Raw genomic sequence first — 15285 nt, forward strand, 5'->3', positions numbered from 1 at the left:
AACGCGCCCGGTACAAGAAGACGTGGTGCGCAGCGAGCTAGGTAGGTCGATCAAATGGAGGACGATTTACGGACCCTTTGCAGTGCGGAACGGGAGACAGCCATATACCGAGTAGAATGGAGACGGCTCCTATGTACAGCAAAGGATAATCAGGCTTTAGTCTGACCGGTAAGGTACCCAACAAACACTTTTGAAGTACAGGAGTGGAATAAACCTCACTTAAGGAAACTTTAGCTTAAGAAACTGTTATTCAGCTAGGTCTATTTCTTGGGTAAGGATTGTGATATCAACAGAATGACGCGATATCAACGATCACATATATTACGTTTATTATACTCTTGCTCACCTTATCCGCACAGCAGTTCCGCCACCTGTTCGGGAGTTTTCGAGAACACCACCTCCGGTTGTTCGTATCCGCTGCTGGGATCGTGAATGCGCTCGTATATCTGCTTGTAGATAGCAACGATCACATTGAAGGATCGTTTCTGCACGGTGGCCCGATGGTTACCACTCAGCAACAGGTTAACCTGTGGCAACAGCAGTATTTCCGGCATCTCCAGAAAACTATCTAGCTTGGACTGTTGAAGAGAAAAGGAAATTGAGAGAATCAATTCCGGAAACGATATTGATTGGAAGCAGTTTTTACCATAAACATTTGCAAATGGCGCTGCTCGATGTTGGCAGCACTGCTTTGCAGAACGGTGTAGATCGGACCAAGGTTCAGATTGGCCACCAACGATGAGGCTTGCTCCGACGTCAACGTATCCAACTGGGCGTCAGATTGAGACTGCAGCCGTTCCAGCCGATCTTCCATGTATTCGTAGATGGTGAGAACGCTTTCGATTTGATACAACGAATTCAGCAAATAAACTGCCATATCCGTAGTGGGAAGGTGCGAGGCCGACTCCTGGATCGATTGGAGGAGAGGGTCGATTACGCAGGATACTATTTTTAGGATGTCCGATTGGCTACCCTCGACCATGCTGGCTACCGAGAGGATTTCCTTCAACAAGTTTAGCAGTTTTGCAACGCTGGGTGATGGGACAAGATCGGTTTGAGGAGGTTCTAGGCCTAGCTTGTGTTCATTTGGTCCTTGCAGCAGTTGTTTCACCTGGAAGGTTAGTGAGCTGAGATATGAGCTCTCGGAATGTGTTTGAAGATCAGCAATGCACTGTTCCAGTTGACCACCTTTGACGACCTAAAATATGGATATTTTAGTTTATGAACGCTGAAACACTTTTGTAGCTGTTTGGCAAATTGATTTCCCAACCAAATGGGGGTTCTGGTTGGGATCAAGTGGTCTTTACAGCTTTACATATGCCTCCGAGTAAACATTTATACTTACGTTATTGATTATGTTCTGATAAAATCTTATCAAGTTAGAAATCGAATACAAAACAATAGTATCCTTCTCCGTGTTCAGAATCATTTCAACGCGAACTCGCAAGGGATGACACAGCCCATCGGAAATGTTAGTCATTGCCAGCTGAGTCTGTTCGGTAATGTCCTTATCGCACATTTTGACCAACATCAGCAGGTTTTCCCTCTCTACCGGCAAGATTTGGTGAATGTAGGCGAACATATCACCAATATAACGCTTGGGATCATGTGCTAACATTTCTATTGGTTTTGCATTCGGACCACCAACCGTTAGTGCATCGATGAAGCTTCGAACAACAACCGATCTTCTGGCCGTGGAATACTCATCGATTACGTATTTGAACAAAACGGGTCGTTCCTGTAGTCTAGCCATTGCTTGAATTACCAACATGCCGATCTCATTGGTATCAACGCTACGACAATGGCTCTGTGTCCACCGATATAGCCGCTCTAGCGCCGCTTCCTGGTGAAGCGTCATCTCTTCCATAATATCCAGAGCAGCCGTTTGATATCCGCTCTGGAGCAAAGTTTTACAATCGGAGTGGATCATTTGAACGTGATCGAGCACATTGAAAAACTCGGCCGTTATCGGATCGTCGCGATTGACACCGTACAGAGTTTGATGTTCGGCAACCGAAAGCTGAAAACGAGAAAGAAATCCGGAAGCGATTCTTTGCTGAAGTAGGAGTTTGTTGTTCTCTTCCTGGAGCGTGTTGGCTTGCTGGATCAGCTCCTTCTGTTGCGCTTCGGTGTTGCTCAGTTGAGCTTTCATGCCCTCGACAGACTGACCAATGGCAGAGATATCCGCACAGATGTCATCGAGTGCCAATTTTACCTCCCGGAAAGATGCTAGAAAGTTCTGGAAAATAGTAAATAACATGAACATGTAACGAACAATCGTACAAGCTTATCTGTATTCTATACTGGGATGCTAGCGCAGACGTTGCTGACATTCATCTATGACTAGTTGTCCTGGCAAACTCTGTATGGGAACCCCCCGTTTTATAGATCGCAGAGGTCTTAGCTAAGAACCATCCCTGGCCACAAAAGTACCCACATACACAGACAGACAGACAGACAGACAGACAGACAGACAGACAGACAGACAGACAGACAGACAGACAGACAGACAGACAGACAGACAGACAGACAGACAGACAGACAGACAGACAGACAGACAGACAGACAGACAGACAGACAGACAGACAGACAGACAGACAGACAGACAGACAGACAGACAGACAGACAGACAGACAGACAGACAGACAGACAGACAGACAGACAGACAGACAGACAGACAGACAGACAGACAGACAGACAGACAGACAGACAGACAGACAGACAGACAGACAGACAGACAGACAGACAGACAGACAGACAGACAGACAGACAGACAGACAGACAGACAGACAGACAGACAGACAGACAGACAGACAGACAGACAGACAGACAGACAGACAGACAGACAGACAGACAGACAGACAGACAGACAGACAGACAGACAGACAGACAGACAGACAGACAGACAGACAGACAGACAGACAGACAGACAGACAGACAGACAGACAGACAGACAGACAGACAGACAGACAGACAGACAGACAGACAGACAGACAGACAGACAGACAGACAGACAGACAGACAGACAGACAGACAGACAGACAGACAGACAGACAGACAGACAGACAGACAGACAGACAGACAGACAGACAGACAGACAGACAGACAGACAGACAGACAGACAGACAGACAGACAGACAGACAGACAGACAGACAGACAGACAGACAGACAGACAGACAGACAGACAGACAGACAGACAGACAGACAGACAGACAGACAGACAGACAGACAGACAGACAGACAGACAGACAGACAGACAGACAGACAGACAGACAGACAGACAGACAGACAGACAGACAGACAGACAGACAGACAGACAGACAGACAGACAGACAGACAGACAGACAGACAGACAGACAGACAGACAGACAGACAGACAGACAGACAGACAGACAGACAGACAGACAGACAGACAGACAGACAGACAGACTCTTGATGGTTAGAAAGGAACCGAAACAGCAAAGTTTAACAGTAGAGACTATTTATTACATAATTGGCTTCTTTAGCGGTGTTGAGATAATTTTATATTCAGAATCTGCATGCAAAACTGAGCCGAAATCCAAATTTTCATGAATTTTGGTGCCCGGGAACCTATTTAAAAATCAGTTTGAAGTTTGTATGGGAGGGATTTGTCGAATCACCCCTCGTCGCATTTTGTATTGGACGGAGCTGTCAAGCAGTTGGCCAGTTGTCAAAAGGTGATTTCGAAAAATCTCTTCGAAAGCGATTTTAGGTACCAAAATGAAGTTCTAAAAATCTGGAAAAAAAATCATGCTGGTTCAGAAAAAAAGTGCTCTTTCGTATAAAATCAAAAAATCAATACATTTTTCTTAATTTAAAAACCCAATTAGCTTGATGGAGAGATTGAACAGGAATGAAAAAACTAGTTCCGTTGTTTATTTCAGAAAACTTAGGTTGCTAAGGAAACCTTCGGTTTCCAAGGAGGTCAGTATACTGCGATATCGATTTACTCCAACACCCCCCCCCCCCCCCCTGATTCGGTAAGTCCTAGGAGGGTCCTCAGTTCGCGGAAACGTTCAAGTTCCAGGGGCTTGGTGAACGTGTCCGCAATGTTGTTTGCTGTGCCGATTGCTTCGATTTGAAGTCGCCCTTGTGCCACATGGTCGCGAAGGAAATGATGCTTCACACGCTTGAATTCGGTGTATGTGGCTATAGCTATGCACCCACGGTTGTCTTCGAACAATGTGAATGCTGTGCTCGGTCAACTTGCTTCAGGTCCTCGAGAATTCCGACCCAACACACTGCAGTGCGTCTGACGTGGTCGAACGCTGTCCAAAGGTAGAGGAAGCATCGTGGCCTCCTCTGATCTCGTCAGCAGCTGTCAGTTGATAGAACAAGCGAGTGCCCCACACAATGCATACGTTTGCGTGTGCGTGACAGTAGTTTGACACATTTCCCATGGGAGAACTGTCAAAAAACGCAAACCTCGACGGAACGGACGCTATGTGTTCCAGAGGGTTGCTCAATATCAGACACATACCACACAATAGCGTCTATATCTGGTACGCCCATGCCGGGCGAAGCGAAAGAGAGAAAAACAGACAAAAATGTAGGCCTTCTTAGAAGAAATTCATTTAAGAACAAACGTCTTGAAATCCCGCTTCAACAGAGCATCAGAACTTCAGACGTACAAATCTTAAGAAGCAATATTGAACTTTAAGTTTAATTTTGACCAGCCAAGCTGTTCGGTCTGGATCAGCATGTTGCGCCTGATGATGGCTGAAGCGTAGTAAGCCGAAACGCGTTACGCACAAGAAATACATGCGAGTTTCATTACAATTCACCGATAAAAGCCAATCAAACCAAATCATATCTTAGGAAGCAAGCTTCAAACAACAGTGAATTTTATGATTCTGTTCTTGCTCACTTGTAACACAGAGAACAGACATCCAAGTCCAGTTCCGAAGCTGTGTAAGGAATTTAACGGCCATTTGAAATCGGCAACACAAGTGGCAATAGCGTGGCGCTGCAGTCGGTTAATTTCCCATACTAATTTAATTCACCACTTGAAATGTTTCAATTCACCACTGACTATGGCAATATGGTGTTTGGCGGCGTTAGTGTTGTCATCGTGTATTGGTTTGCAACCTTACTCAAGTAAAGATTCAAATCCTTACACAACTTTCTGAATGATATTTGTTCTAGCCTGGATGTCTGTTCTCTGTGCTTGTAATAAGCTTAAAATAAGAAGCTCAGGAGAGCGAGTTTTGTTTACGAAGAGATTTGTGCTTTCAAAATCGTGAGTAGCTGCCAAAGTTGGCCATTTTGGGATTCTAACAAATATGTCCTTAAACTTTTGCTCGATGTCTTTTTTATGTACTCATGCAGCTGAAAAACCGGATTTGTTTACTTTAGCGAGTTACGTTACGTCCTTTTGAAAAGTTGTGTTCGATTTTTAAATGTACCGTCCGAAACGATATCTCAAAAGAAAAATACATCAAGTTCGGTGTACCCCACATTCCCCCACTAATGTTTGCGTTTATGATCGTATGAAAAAGAGTAAAAAATACGCACTTCTAGCGCAAAATAGACAGAATCTCACCTCGTTGATGGCCAAACTACGGCGCTCGATCTGGCTTCGTAGATTCCGCCTCGATTGCAGCGTATTTTCCGTATAAAACTGCGACAAATCCGCCAACGCATCCAACGTCTCCCGGTCGGTTTCGATGCGGGTTTCCAGAATTTTGTTCAAGCGTTTCTGGATGTAGTCCTCCTTCTGTGGGTCATCCATCATCATTACACTACTTATTGTTGCACCAGATAGACTGATATTTCTGCAATATTGCACCGAATAAACGAAATAATATTAAATTTTGATAATTTTGCCGTCGTGTAACTTTTCACTCCCCGCGATTGCACAAAACGTAAACAAAGCACCTGTTTTTGGCAATCAGCTGACGCGGAGACGAACTCTGCAATATTGAACGTCATGCTCGACGAGGGGTTTGTCGGCAGCTCGTGTCGTTCAATTTGAATTTTTGGCGCGCAATAAAAAAAAAAGAGAAAAATGAGAGCGCGCCAAGTCTTCGCATTTGCATTCCACCAGCTGTTCACGAAGCATCAACAGCTGGTATATCAGCTGATTTGGGTGAAAATGAGTTCCTCGGGATCACGTAAGTATTCCAGCGCTGCATTTGTATATTAAATATTTTCAAATTTTGAATATCATCAGCACCGTCATTCTTCGAACAGAATTGTCCATTTCCGGTACCGGTTCGCAATCCGCCGTCAGCTCGAATCTTCTCATTCCGGAGCATGAACGCAGCCTCGCCCAGCGAATGTTGCTGTACGTGTACGACCGGTCGGCCATCGTGGCCGCTCGCCAGCTGGCTTTCTGGGAGCAGTTTCGTCAGGCTGCACCGGACGTCGAAATGTCCGCCCCAGACCTTCGGGCAATGTTCTACGGCGAAGTGCTCTACGAACCGGAACACTTTGACGATCTGGAATACGCGGTCAGCCAGTACATCAACCCCCGGTTCAATCAGATCCAGCTGGAAGCGCTCGAATTTGGCGATATGGCCGAAGAAGAAGACTACGTGTTGAATGTACCCCGCGACGCCGCACCCTTTCCGAACGACGGCGGCGTGATGAACTTCGAACAGCTGGTCAACTACATATCCAGCCCAATCGAAGTAGCCAGGAACGTTCAGCTTCCCCCGCTGAACGTGCAGCTGGTTGCTGCGCCGGCGACTGCCACCGTTCTTCACTCGCTGGATGCAAACCTAAAGCAACGATTCTGCCAGCTGCTCTCGGAACTGGTCTACACAAGTGATGAAACTGTTGAGAAACCGATCCTGAAGGTAGAAGACATTTGCGAGCGCGTGCTGGCTCTCACCGCCAAGGGCATATGCCTGCAAGACCTGCTGGAACCGGGAATGGATTGCTACAAGCTGTTGAACGGCGGTGCTTCGACTGCCACTCCCGACAAACCTATTTCGACTGCCACTGGCCAGGATCAGGTCGTTCCGGTTGTTGCTGGGACGATTTCCTCAAGTGCACTGAAGCGTTGGAAGTCGTTCGATGATTCCGGACTGGGCAAGTCACCGCCCAAGTATCGGCGTTTGAATGCCCCTCTGGCAACGGCGTCGTTATTGGCCCGGCGACACCATGGTAGGGTGCGACGGACGCTGTCGGCGCCCTTGAATAATTTCATGTAAGTTTGTTGGAACAAGGTACATACCTATGTGCATATCACACTTTTATCTTCGATTGGTAGGTTTTAAGCACAATGTAATTTTTTAAATCTAGAGAAATAAACAAAGTGGACCAAAGAGAATTACATGCCTAAATGCTAACCGTCGTGCTTAGAAATGATTTGAGGGGGGGTTGGTTCCTAGCCGCAAACGGAACCAATCAGCTGCCCCTCTTTCAGTCTCAAACTTGAAGCTGAATAAGGGTAAGATTATGAAGATGTTATTGATTAGTTTGAAATTTTGACCTATATGATATTCTCGTCTTTGGTGTATTCCGATAGATACCGATCTGATTTATTGCTGCTGTTATTTTTTTGTGCTGTGAATGTAAAGAGTTTAATCTTGCCTAGTTTAGATAGTGGTTACGGTTAGGATACTTTGATCTACATATCTTCAGCAAGAAATAACAGCAAGGAACAATCTTTGCAGACTTATGCAAAATGGTAGTAGAAGTGGCTTTAGTCCAAGAAACTTACTTTCGTAAGGAGAGGAAACCTTGTGAAGCCGGAGTTTGCTATTTTCAGTAAACGTTAAATGAAAAAGTCGCGTGTCATGCCTCGAACATGTGTGCTTGTCAACAACGGTATCGTTGCTATACTGAACTATCAGAGATGTACAGGGGATAATCAAAGTAATCTGGACAGGCAACCTTGAACACTCCTATTTCACAAACTCTTTCGGCTTAGTGTGTTGTGGATTGGCATCTAAGCCGAAAGAGAGATGAGTTTGTGAAATAAGAGTGTGGCTTCTGATTCGGAGTCAGTTTGGCTTAACGCGAAACAACGGACAAGAATTGGAACTTGGAATGTACTAACCCTAGCCCAACAGGGTAAACTGGCACAACTAGCCAATGAGGCATGCCGCATGACGTTGGTCGAACATAGGCCAACACAGATTGGCGTCGAGTCAAATTGGGTTTTTAAATTTTGAAAAATATACTTATTTTTTGATTGTATACAAAAGAGCACATTTGTCTAAACCAGATTTTTTTCCGATTTTCAGATCTGTATTTTGGTATACCTAAATCAATTTTGAAAAGATTTTTTGAAATCATCTTTTGACAACTGGGTTTGACAGCTCCGCCCAGTACAAAACGTTACGAGGAGTGACTAGACAAATCGCTTCCATACAAACTTCTAATTGATTTAAAAATGGGTTCCCGGGCACCAAAATTCACGAAAAATTGGATTTCGGCTCAGTTTGGCATGCAGATTCAGAATATCTCAACACCGCTAAATAAGCCAATTCTGCTATACTCTAGCCTATGAGGAGAACACGCTCCTCGTCACCGTGGAGTTGGGTTCTTGCTCAACACTCACGCTCACGCTACGCTCATGAAGTGGGAACCTATTAATGAGAATTCGCCCCCAAAACGACGATTCGACCGCTTGGGAGTGTTGTCGTCGTCGTCGTGATGATGCTTCCCGAAAGCAATGTCAAATTCGTTCGGGGTTTCAAAACATTGGAAAGAAATTCATTATTTTTACAGTCAGATTGAGATTTACGAGTAAATGAGTGTGATCCGAAGGTATTAAGTCTATGGTATAACTCGTTCAGGCGAAGTGGATAGCAAATCTAACCTAGAATATCCTACAATTCTAACCTCAACTCCTCACTTGCACAAGCCGGATCTCATTTTTCACGGAAATGGTGGAACAAAATGCAAAACTAATGTACGTGCGACCGAGGGAATTGAAAGTTCCACCATTCCCACTTAAAAAAAATGTCGGATGTGGGTTGTAAGTAGGAAAAATAAAATAATTCCCCCAACAGATTATGTTGATAGAATCCTACAAAAACAACAATTATTGTACCGTTTACTAGACGACGCAAAATGTCTATGACAGAGCTAAAATTAGGAGATGCTATGCTGTCTCTTGCTACGGAGGTTAAATACTTAAGCGCAGTTTCGAGTTCGAAAGGAATCGCTCAAGAAACTTCTTGAGTGATTTCTGGCAGAAACTTTCTTCGGTGGCTGCCATTTGAACTGTCATTTCTTCGCTACTGCGTACTGCGATCGAACAAAAACCGATTTCTTGAGCGATTCAGGCAAGGAATTTCCCATGCATCAAGATAGGCTGAGAAATTCCTTCTGATCTGCAAACAGCGCTTTAGGAGTAATTTTAGATAGCAAACTTTGATGGAACAAACATGTTGAACAACAGTTAAATAAAGCAAGAAATGCTTTCTGGGGCTGCAAGAGAACTTTTGGTAGAAAATGGGGTTTAAAACCAAAAATGATACTTTGGATTTATACGGCCATTGTGAAACCGATTATTTCGTATGCATCTATTATTTGGTGGAAAAAAAAAACCAAACAAGCCACTACTCAAACAAAGTTGAACAAGCTTCAAAGACTTGCTACTGCTTCACTATGTGGGGCAATGCGTAGCACTCCATCTAAAGCTTTTGACGCTATGTTAAATCTTCCTCAATTACATGAGTATATACAAATGGATGCGGTTAAAAGTGCTCTGAGGCTAAGAAGGTCCTGTAGATTCGCTGAAAGTGATCTAAAGGGACATATGAGCATATTAACCCTCTAATACCCAACCCCGCCTTTAGACGGGGTATAGTTTGAGCATTTTTGTAATTTTTGTTTCGTGGACAATCAAAATTTTTATATTTTTGGGTGATATTTAGGACTGTTTTGTATGTATATCTTAAAATAGTTTTTGGTGTCTTCTAAAGCGTATTTACATTTTTCAAAAATCATTGAAAAATTGATGTTTTAGTCACCTTTAAGAAATCATTGATTATTTTGTATTAAATCGCTAAAATTAACATATTTTAGATTTTTCCCAAATCATTCTATCATAGTAGAATAGTTTAAGGGAGTCAAATACACTCTAAAATTACTTTCCTTAAAATTACACGAAAAAATAAAATTTTCATTGAAAGAAATTTAAAATAAAAATATTTCAAAAATAATCCTAAAGTCTTAAAATGTTTTCGTCAAAAAAATCAGTATCCCAAAGAGGCTTCTAGGAAAAATATAAAAGTTTGTTGATGTTCAAAAATAAAAATTAGAAAAATCAAAAACCGAAAATCACAAAATCGAGAATTAAAAAGTATCATCTTCCAAAACATGTTTAAATCGATTTTAGATGACGAAAAATGATATTTAGATCAAAATAAAAAATTGGGTATTAGAGGGTTAAAAACTTTCAAAATAAATCCAATATACTCAATGAATGAAGATTATATGTTGAAACGTAACCTTTTCGATCATCTATTCTATGTTCCTGATGTGACTCGTCAGGATTGGGAAATAGGAGAACCACACTTTCGACCTGGCTCTACAATTTTCTTCACAGATGGGTCAAAACAGGATAACATGGTAGGGACGGGAGTATTTGGCCCTGGAGGTAATCTGTCATTACCATTGGGAACCTGGCCAACAGTTTTCCAAGCTGAAATTTATGCAATTTTGGAATGTGCCGACATCTGTCTCAAAAGGCGCTACAGAAATGCAAACATTTGTATTTGTTCAGATAGTAAAGCAGCGCTAAATGCGTTGAAGTTTAAAGTATATACGTCAAGTCTAGTGTGGGAATGTACCAAGCTGCTGCAGCAATTGTCCTGTCGCAATAAGGTCAATCTTTATTGGGTTCCTGGCCATTGCGGAATAGAAGGAAATGAAAAAGCTGATCAGTTAGCAAAAATTGGGTCACTCAGTTTACTGGGCCCGAGCCATTCTTCGGAATAGCCCCTTGTGCCCTTAAAATGGAATTAAAGAACTTAGAAAGGGAAAAAGTGAAACTTACCTGGGCTGGTACACCGGATTGTCGTCAATCGCAACGATTCATATTGCCGGATGCTAATAGAACATTAAGGTTAATAAACCTGAATAAACATGATTTAAGTACTTTTACTGGATTAATTACAGGTCACTGTCCTTGTAAATCTCACCTCAAAACAATTGGGAGAGTGCAAGATGATAAGTGCCGGTTTCGCAAATTAGAGAGCGAAAGCTCTGAGCATTTACTGTGCGAATGTGCTGCGCTTTATCGTAAGCGCTGCCAATACCTTGATAAGGGCCCGTTGGCGCCGTGGGAAATATGGGTCTGCAATCCCAAAAGGGTGCTGAATTTCATTAGAAATATAGTACCTGATTGGGACACACGCCAACTACTGGGAGGATAATCCCTTCTAAATAGGGACGAATACTTCCAGTACAGCAAAAACAAAGAGGATCACACCACAATAGATCAATGCGACCATTTACGAAGTGGTATCATGTCCCCAACACAGGAAAAAAAGTATGCATCCCTGAGAATCCAGTGTGCATCCCTGTAAAATTATCTTAACGAAGAATTAGTACATTTCCCGACACAAAGGGAAAAAAATATTGTTAATTTCGCTTAAACCTAACTTAAACCAAAGATAAACACTTGAGAACTACAATTACAAAATAGAACTGAACTGATCACTGCCTTACTGACCCTATTTATGCAACTGGATGGAATGATTTTTCCATGATGATGATGATGAGCCTAAGCGTGTTACTGGAACACCTGTATGTAAAAAGAAAATCGGATTAAGTACTGTTCCTTTTAATTCCACTAAGAATTTGCATCCTTTGAGGGATACGTATTTCGACCTCAACTGTAAGGTCGTCTTCAGTGACGCGACTCAAGTCCTGGTTTCCTGGTTTCCAGGTATTCATAAATTTCTGAAGGAACCCCTGAATACATTTTCGAGAAGACCCCCAGAGAGGTAATTCTGAAGGATACACACGAAGAATTCCTGGAGCAATCTCTAACGGAACTCTCGGAGCAATCTCTGGAGGAATTCCTGCAGAAATCCTTGGAGGAATTCCTGGAAAAATCCGTAGAGGGATTCCTGGAAGAATCCCTGGAGGAGTTCCTGCAGGAATTCCTCGAGGAATTTCTGGATGTATTTTCGGAGAAACTCCCAAGGAATGCCTGGGGGAGGGGGAATTCTTGAAGGAATCCATGATGGAATCGATGGACGAATCTCTAGAGGAATTTTTGAAGGAATCCCTGGAGTAATTTCTGAAGGTATCCCTGGAGCAATTCCTGGATGAATGCCTAAAGCAACGTTTCCCAACCTTGCCTTTGAATTCATGGGAGGAATTAATGTCTGAAGAATTAATTTGAGTAATTCCTAGAGAAATTTCTTGAGGAGTTCCTGGAATAATCTTTGGAGGAATTCCTGGAAGAATCCCTTAAGCACTTACTGATGGAATCTCTGGAGGTATTCCTGGAGGGATTACTGTGGAAAATCCTGGAAGAATTTCTGGACTACTTCCTGGAGGAATTCCTGAAGGAATTCCTGTAGAAATACATAGAGGAATTCTTGGAAAAATACCTGGATGAATTCCTGGAGATATTCTTGAACTAATTCATAGAGGAATTTCTGATGGAATGCCTGGAGGAAGTCCTAGAAATTCCTAGAAGAATTCATGGATAAATTCTAGGAGAAAACCCTGGAGGAATCCCTGGAGGAATTCCTGGAGAAATACCTGGAAAAAATCCTGGAGAAATCCCAGGAGAAATCATGAAAGAATCTCAGGATGAGTTCTAAACAATTCCTGAATGAATTCTGACGGAATACCAAGAAGACTTCCTGGATGAATCCTTGGAGGTATTCTTAAAATAATCCCTGGAAGAATTCCCGAGTGAATTCATGAAGGAAGCTTCTATGCAAGCCCTATACCAATGAATCCAGCAGCTTCTATGCCACCAAATTCTTTTCTCGGCTCCTATGTATCCACTAAATGAACAACACCTTCGGAAGGCGCTTTTTTCAACCTTTTCACAGTTGTTAAATAATAGTTATACGGCATCCCCAAATTAATCGATTAAATATAATTAGGTTATGGATACCGTGACGCAATACATGTGGAACAGGAAATATCGCTTTTAAAATTGAATAACTAAAGTACTTGCCGCTACTTGGAATCGAACTCTCGATCTCTGTATCCAATGGTCCTGATGATGTCCTTGCTGCCACACTACTATATATAAATAGCATACAAAATAGCCCGTTTTGTTTTACACCAGACAAGGCTTTATAATTGTGCTACAAGAGACCTTACCCTACTTCATGTTGCTGCAAAAGCTTGTGAAACGTCAAACCCAATAATGTTTACATTAAACAAGCTGGTTCTTCGTCACAGCTTCTAACTGAAAGAATGTTCTTTAAACAGCTACGAAGACTGTATAAAAGCAGCTGTTTTATTGGTTGCGACTCTTATTCGAGAAACTCCAAGAGACATTTTTGGAGAAATTCAGCCTCCAATTTCGGAAGGAAATCCCTGTTGATTATCCTAAAACAATCGTTGCACGGAACGCTCAAGACATTCTCGGAGGAATTTCTGGAGGATTTTCTTAAACAACATTCTCAAAGTATCCCCGGAAAAACTACTAGTGGAATCTCCCCTGAAGAAATTCATGAAATTTTCCATACTTAAAGGATTTCTTGAAGGAAAAAGAGAATCATAGAACATATTCCTGAAAGAATCGCTAGACAAATTTCATAAGAAATTCCTTTACAGGAGCTGCAGGGGATATTCTTGATGGAACTCATGGATGGATTCCTGTACAAATTCGATTTCAAATTTTCTTGGTGAAAATTGTGAAAGAATTCCTAGTTGACTTTATGGATAATTTTCTGGATTCTGTATGCATCCCTGTAACAGCATCGTATAGAAATCCATTACAAATCGCTGGAGAAATTCCTCTAGAAATCCTTGAAGTAATTCAAAAACATCTCATGGAGGCATCCTAGGAGAAATTCTTGACTGCAACGCTGGAAAAGAAAATAGAACTTACTTACGGTGGTGCAGAGGGCCGAACCATTTTCGGTTTCTGTAACGGTTTTTGGGTTTCTAAAACAGTAGGTTGTTAGCCTAAGGTCCCTTATCCACCGTGGTGGGGCTGCCACATAAGGTATAGCTTCTGGTGGAGGAGCATTTAATACTCAGCCGCTGCATGCCTAAACAGATGCTGTTTGAGCCGCACCCCGGGACGTGCCTGCTCAATCTAGCTGAAGCCAGAAGGACAACAGTACCCAGACTGCACTATCAACGAAGCACACAACTCTTAGCTGGAGTTCTTTGTCATCGATTGACCCGTGGAAGCAGGATGTAGGAACTTCTGAGGACCAGAGCTATGTTGGATGCTCCAGGTTGTCGACTCACCATTTTGCAGCCCAATATTATGAAAGGATTTCTAAAATTCCTGGAGAATTCGGATTCTGTGATTCTGTGATCACAGAACATGAAATCTGTGATTCGGAATTCCGGGAGGAATCCCTAAAAAAAAAAAAAATCCGAACAATGCCTGGAAGAATTACGGTAAAAATCAGTGCAAGAATTCATGAAAGAATTCCTGAAAGAATTCCTGGAGGAAGGCATGGAGGAATTCTTGAAGGAAACTTTGGAGGAACCGCTGGAGGAATTCCAAGAAGAATTTTTGGAAGAATCCCTGCAGTAATATCTAAAGGAATACATTCAGAAATTCCTGGATCCCTGTAATCCCTGGATATTTTTTTGGATTAATTCCCCCATAATCTCCAGAGTTATTCCTGGAGGAATGAATGGAAGAATTACTTGAAAAATATCAGGACGAATTCTTTGAAAAATGCATGACAGAATTCCTAGAGGAATTCCTGGAGGAATCTCTTAAAGAATGTCTGGAGGAATTCCTAGAAGATTGTCTGGAGGAGTCCCGGGAGGGATGACTGGAAGAACTCGCGGAGGAGTGCTTGGAGGTATTCCTAGAGGAAATTCTGGAGGAATCCCTGGAGTAAACCCAGAAGACATTGCTTGAAGAATCACTGGAGCAATTTCAGCAATTCCTTGAGGAATCTCATAAGCAATTCCTGGAGGATTTCTCGCAGGAATCGCTGGAGGAATCCCTGCAGAAATTGCATTCGGACGAATCACTGGAGGTATTTCTGGAGAAATCCCAGAAAGATTTACTAGAAAATTGCCCGTAGAAATCCCAGGAAGAAGTACTGAATAAATCGCAGAAGAAATTATTTAAAAAATCATGAAGGAATCCCAAGATGAGTTCGTGGAGGAACTCTTGAAGGAATCCC

The 15285-nt window shown here is 42.6% G+C and overlaps 2 protein-coding genes across 2 annotated transcripts; one reads left to right on the plus strand and one right to left on the minus strand.

The window, feature by feature from the left end:
* Positions 1 to 307: 307 nt before the first annotated feature.
* On the minus strand, positions 308 to 5899 carry LOC109622503 (conserved oligomeric Golgi complex subunit 6). Its single transcript, XM_020076863.3, has 4 exons — positions 5565 to 5899; positions 1346 to 2239; positions 647 to 1198; positions 308 to 578 (listed from the first exon to the last, which is right to left on the minus strand). The coding sequence occupies exons 1-4, from the start codon at positions 5757 to 5759 to the stop codon at positions 348 to 350; spliced, it is 1872 nt and encodes a 623-aa protein (XP_019932422.3). The 5' UTR covers positions 5760 to 5899; the 3' UTR covers positions 308 to 347.
* Positions 5900 to 6059: 160 nt separating this feature from the next.
* Positions 6060 to 7334, plus strand: LOC134287488 (uncharacterized). The gene is made up of 2 exons (XM_062849367.1): positions 6060 to 6135; positions 6215 to 7334. The coding sequence occupies exons 1-2, from the start codon at positions 6117 to 6119 to the stop codon at positions 7177 to 7179; spliced, it is 984 nt and encodes a 327-aa protein (XP_062705351.1). The 5' UTR covers positions 6060 to 6116; the 3' UTR covers positions 7180 to 7334.
* The last annotated feature ends 7951 nt before the right edge of the window (positions 7335 to 15285 follow it).

The sequence above is a fragment of the Aedes albopictus genome, chromosome 2 (assembly GCF_035046485.1).
Source record: "Aedes albopictus strain Foshan chromosome 2, AalbF5, whole genome shotgun sequence".
Taxonomy (NCBI): Eukaryota; Metazoa; Arthropoda; class Insecta; order Diptera; family Culicidae; genus Aedes; species Aedes albopictus.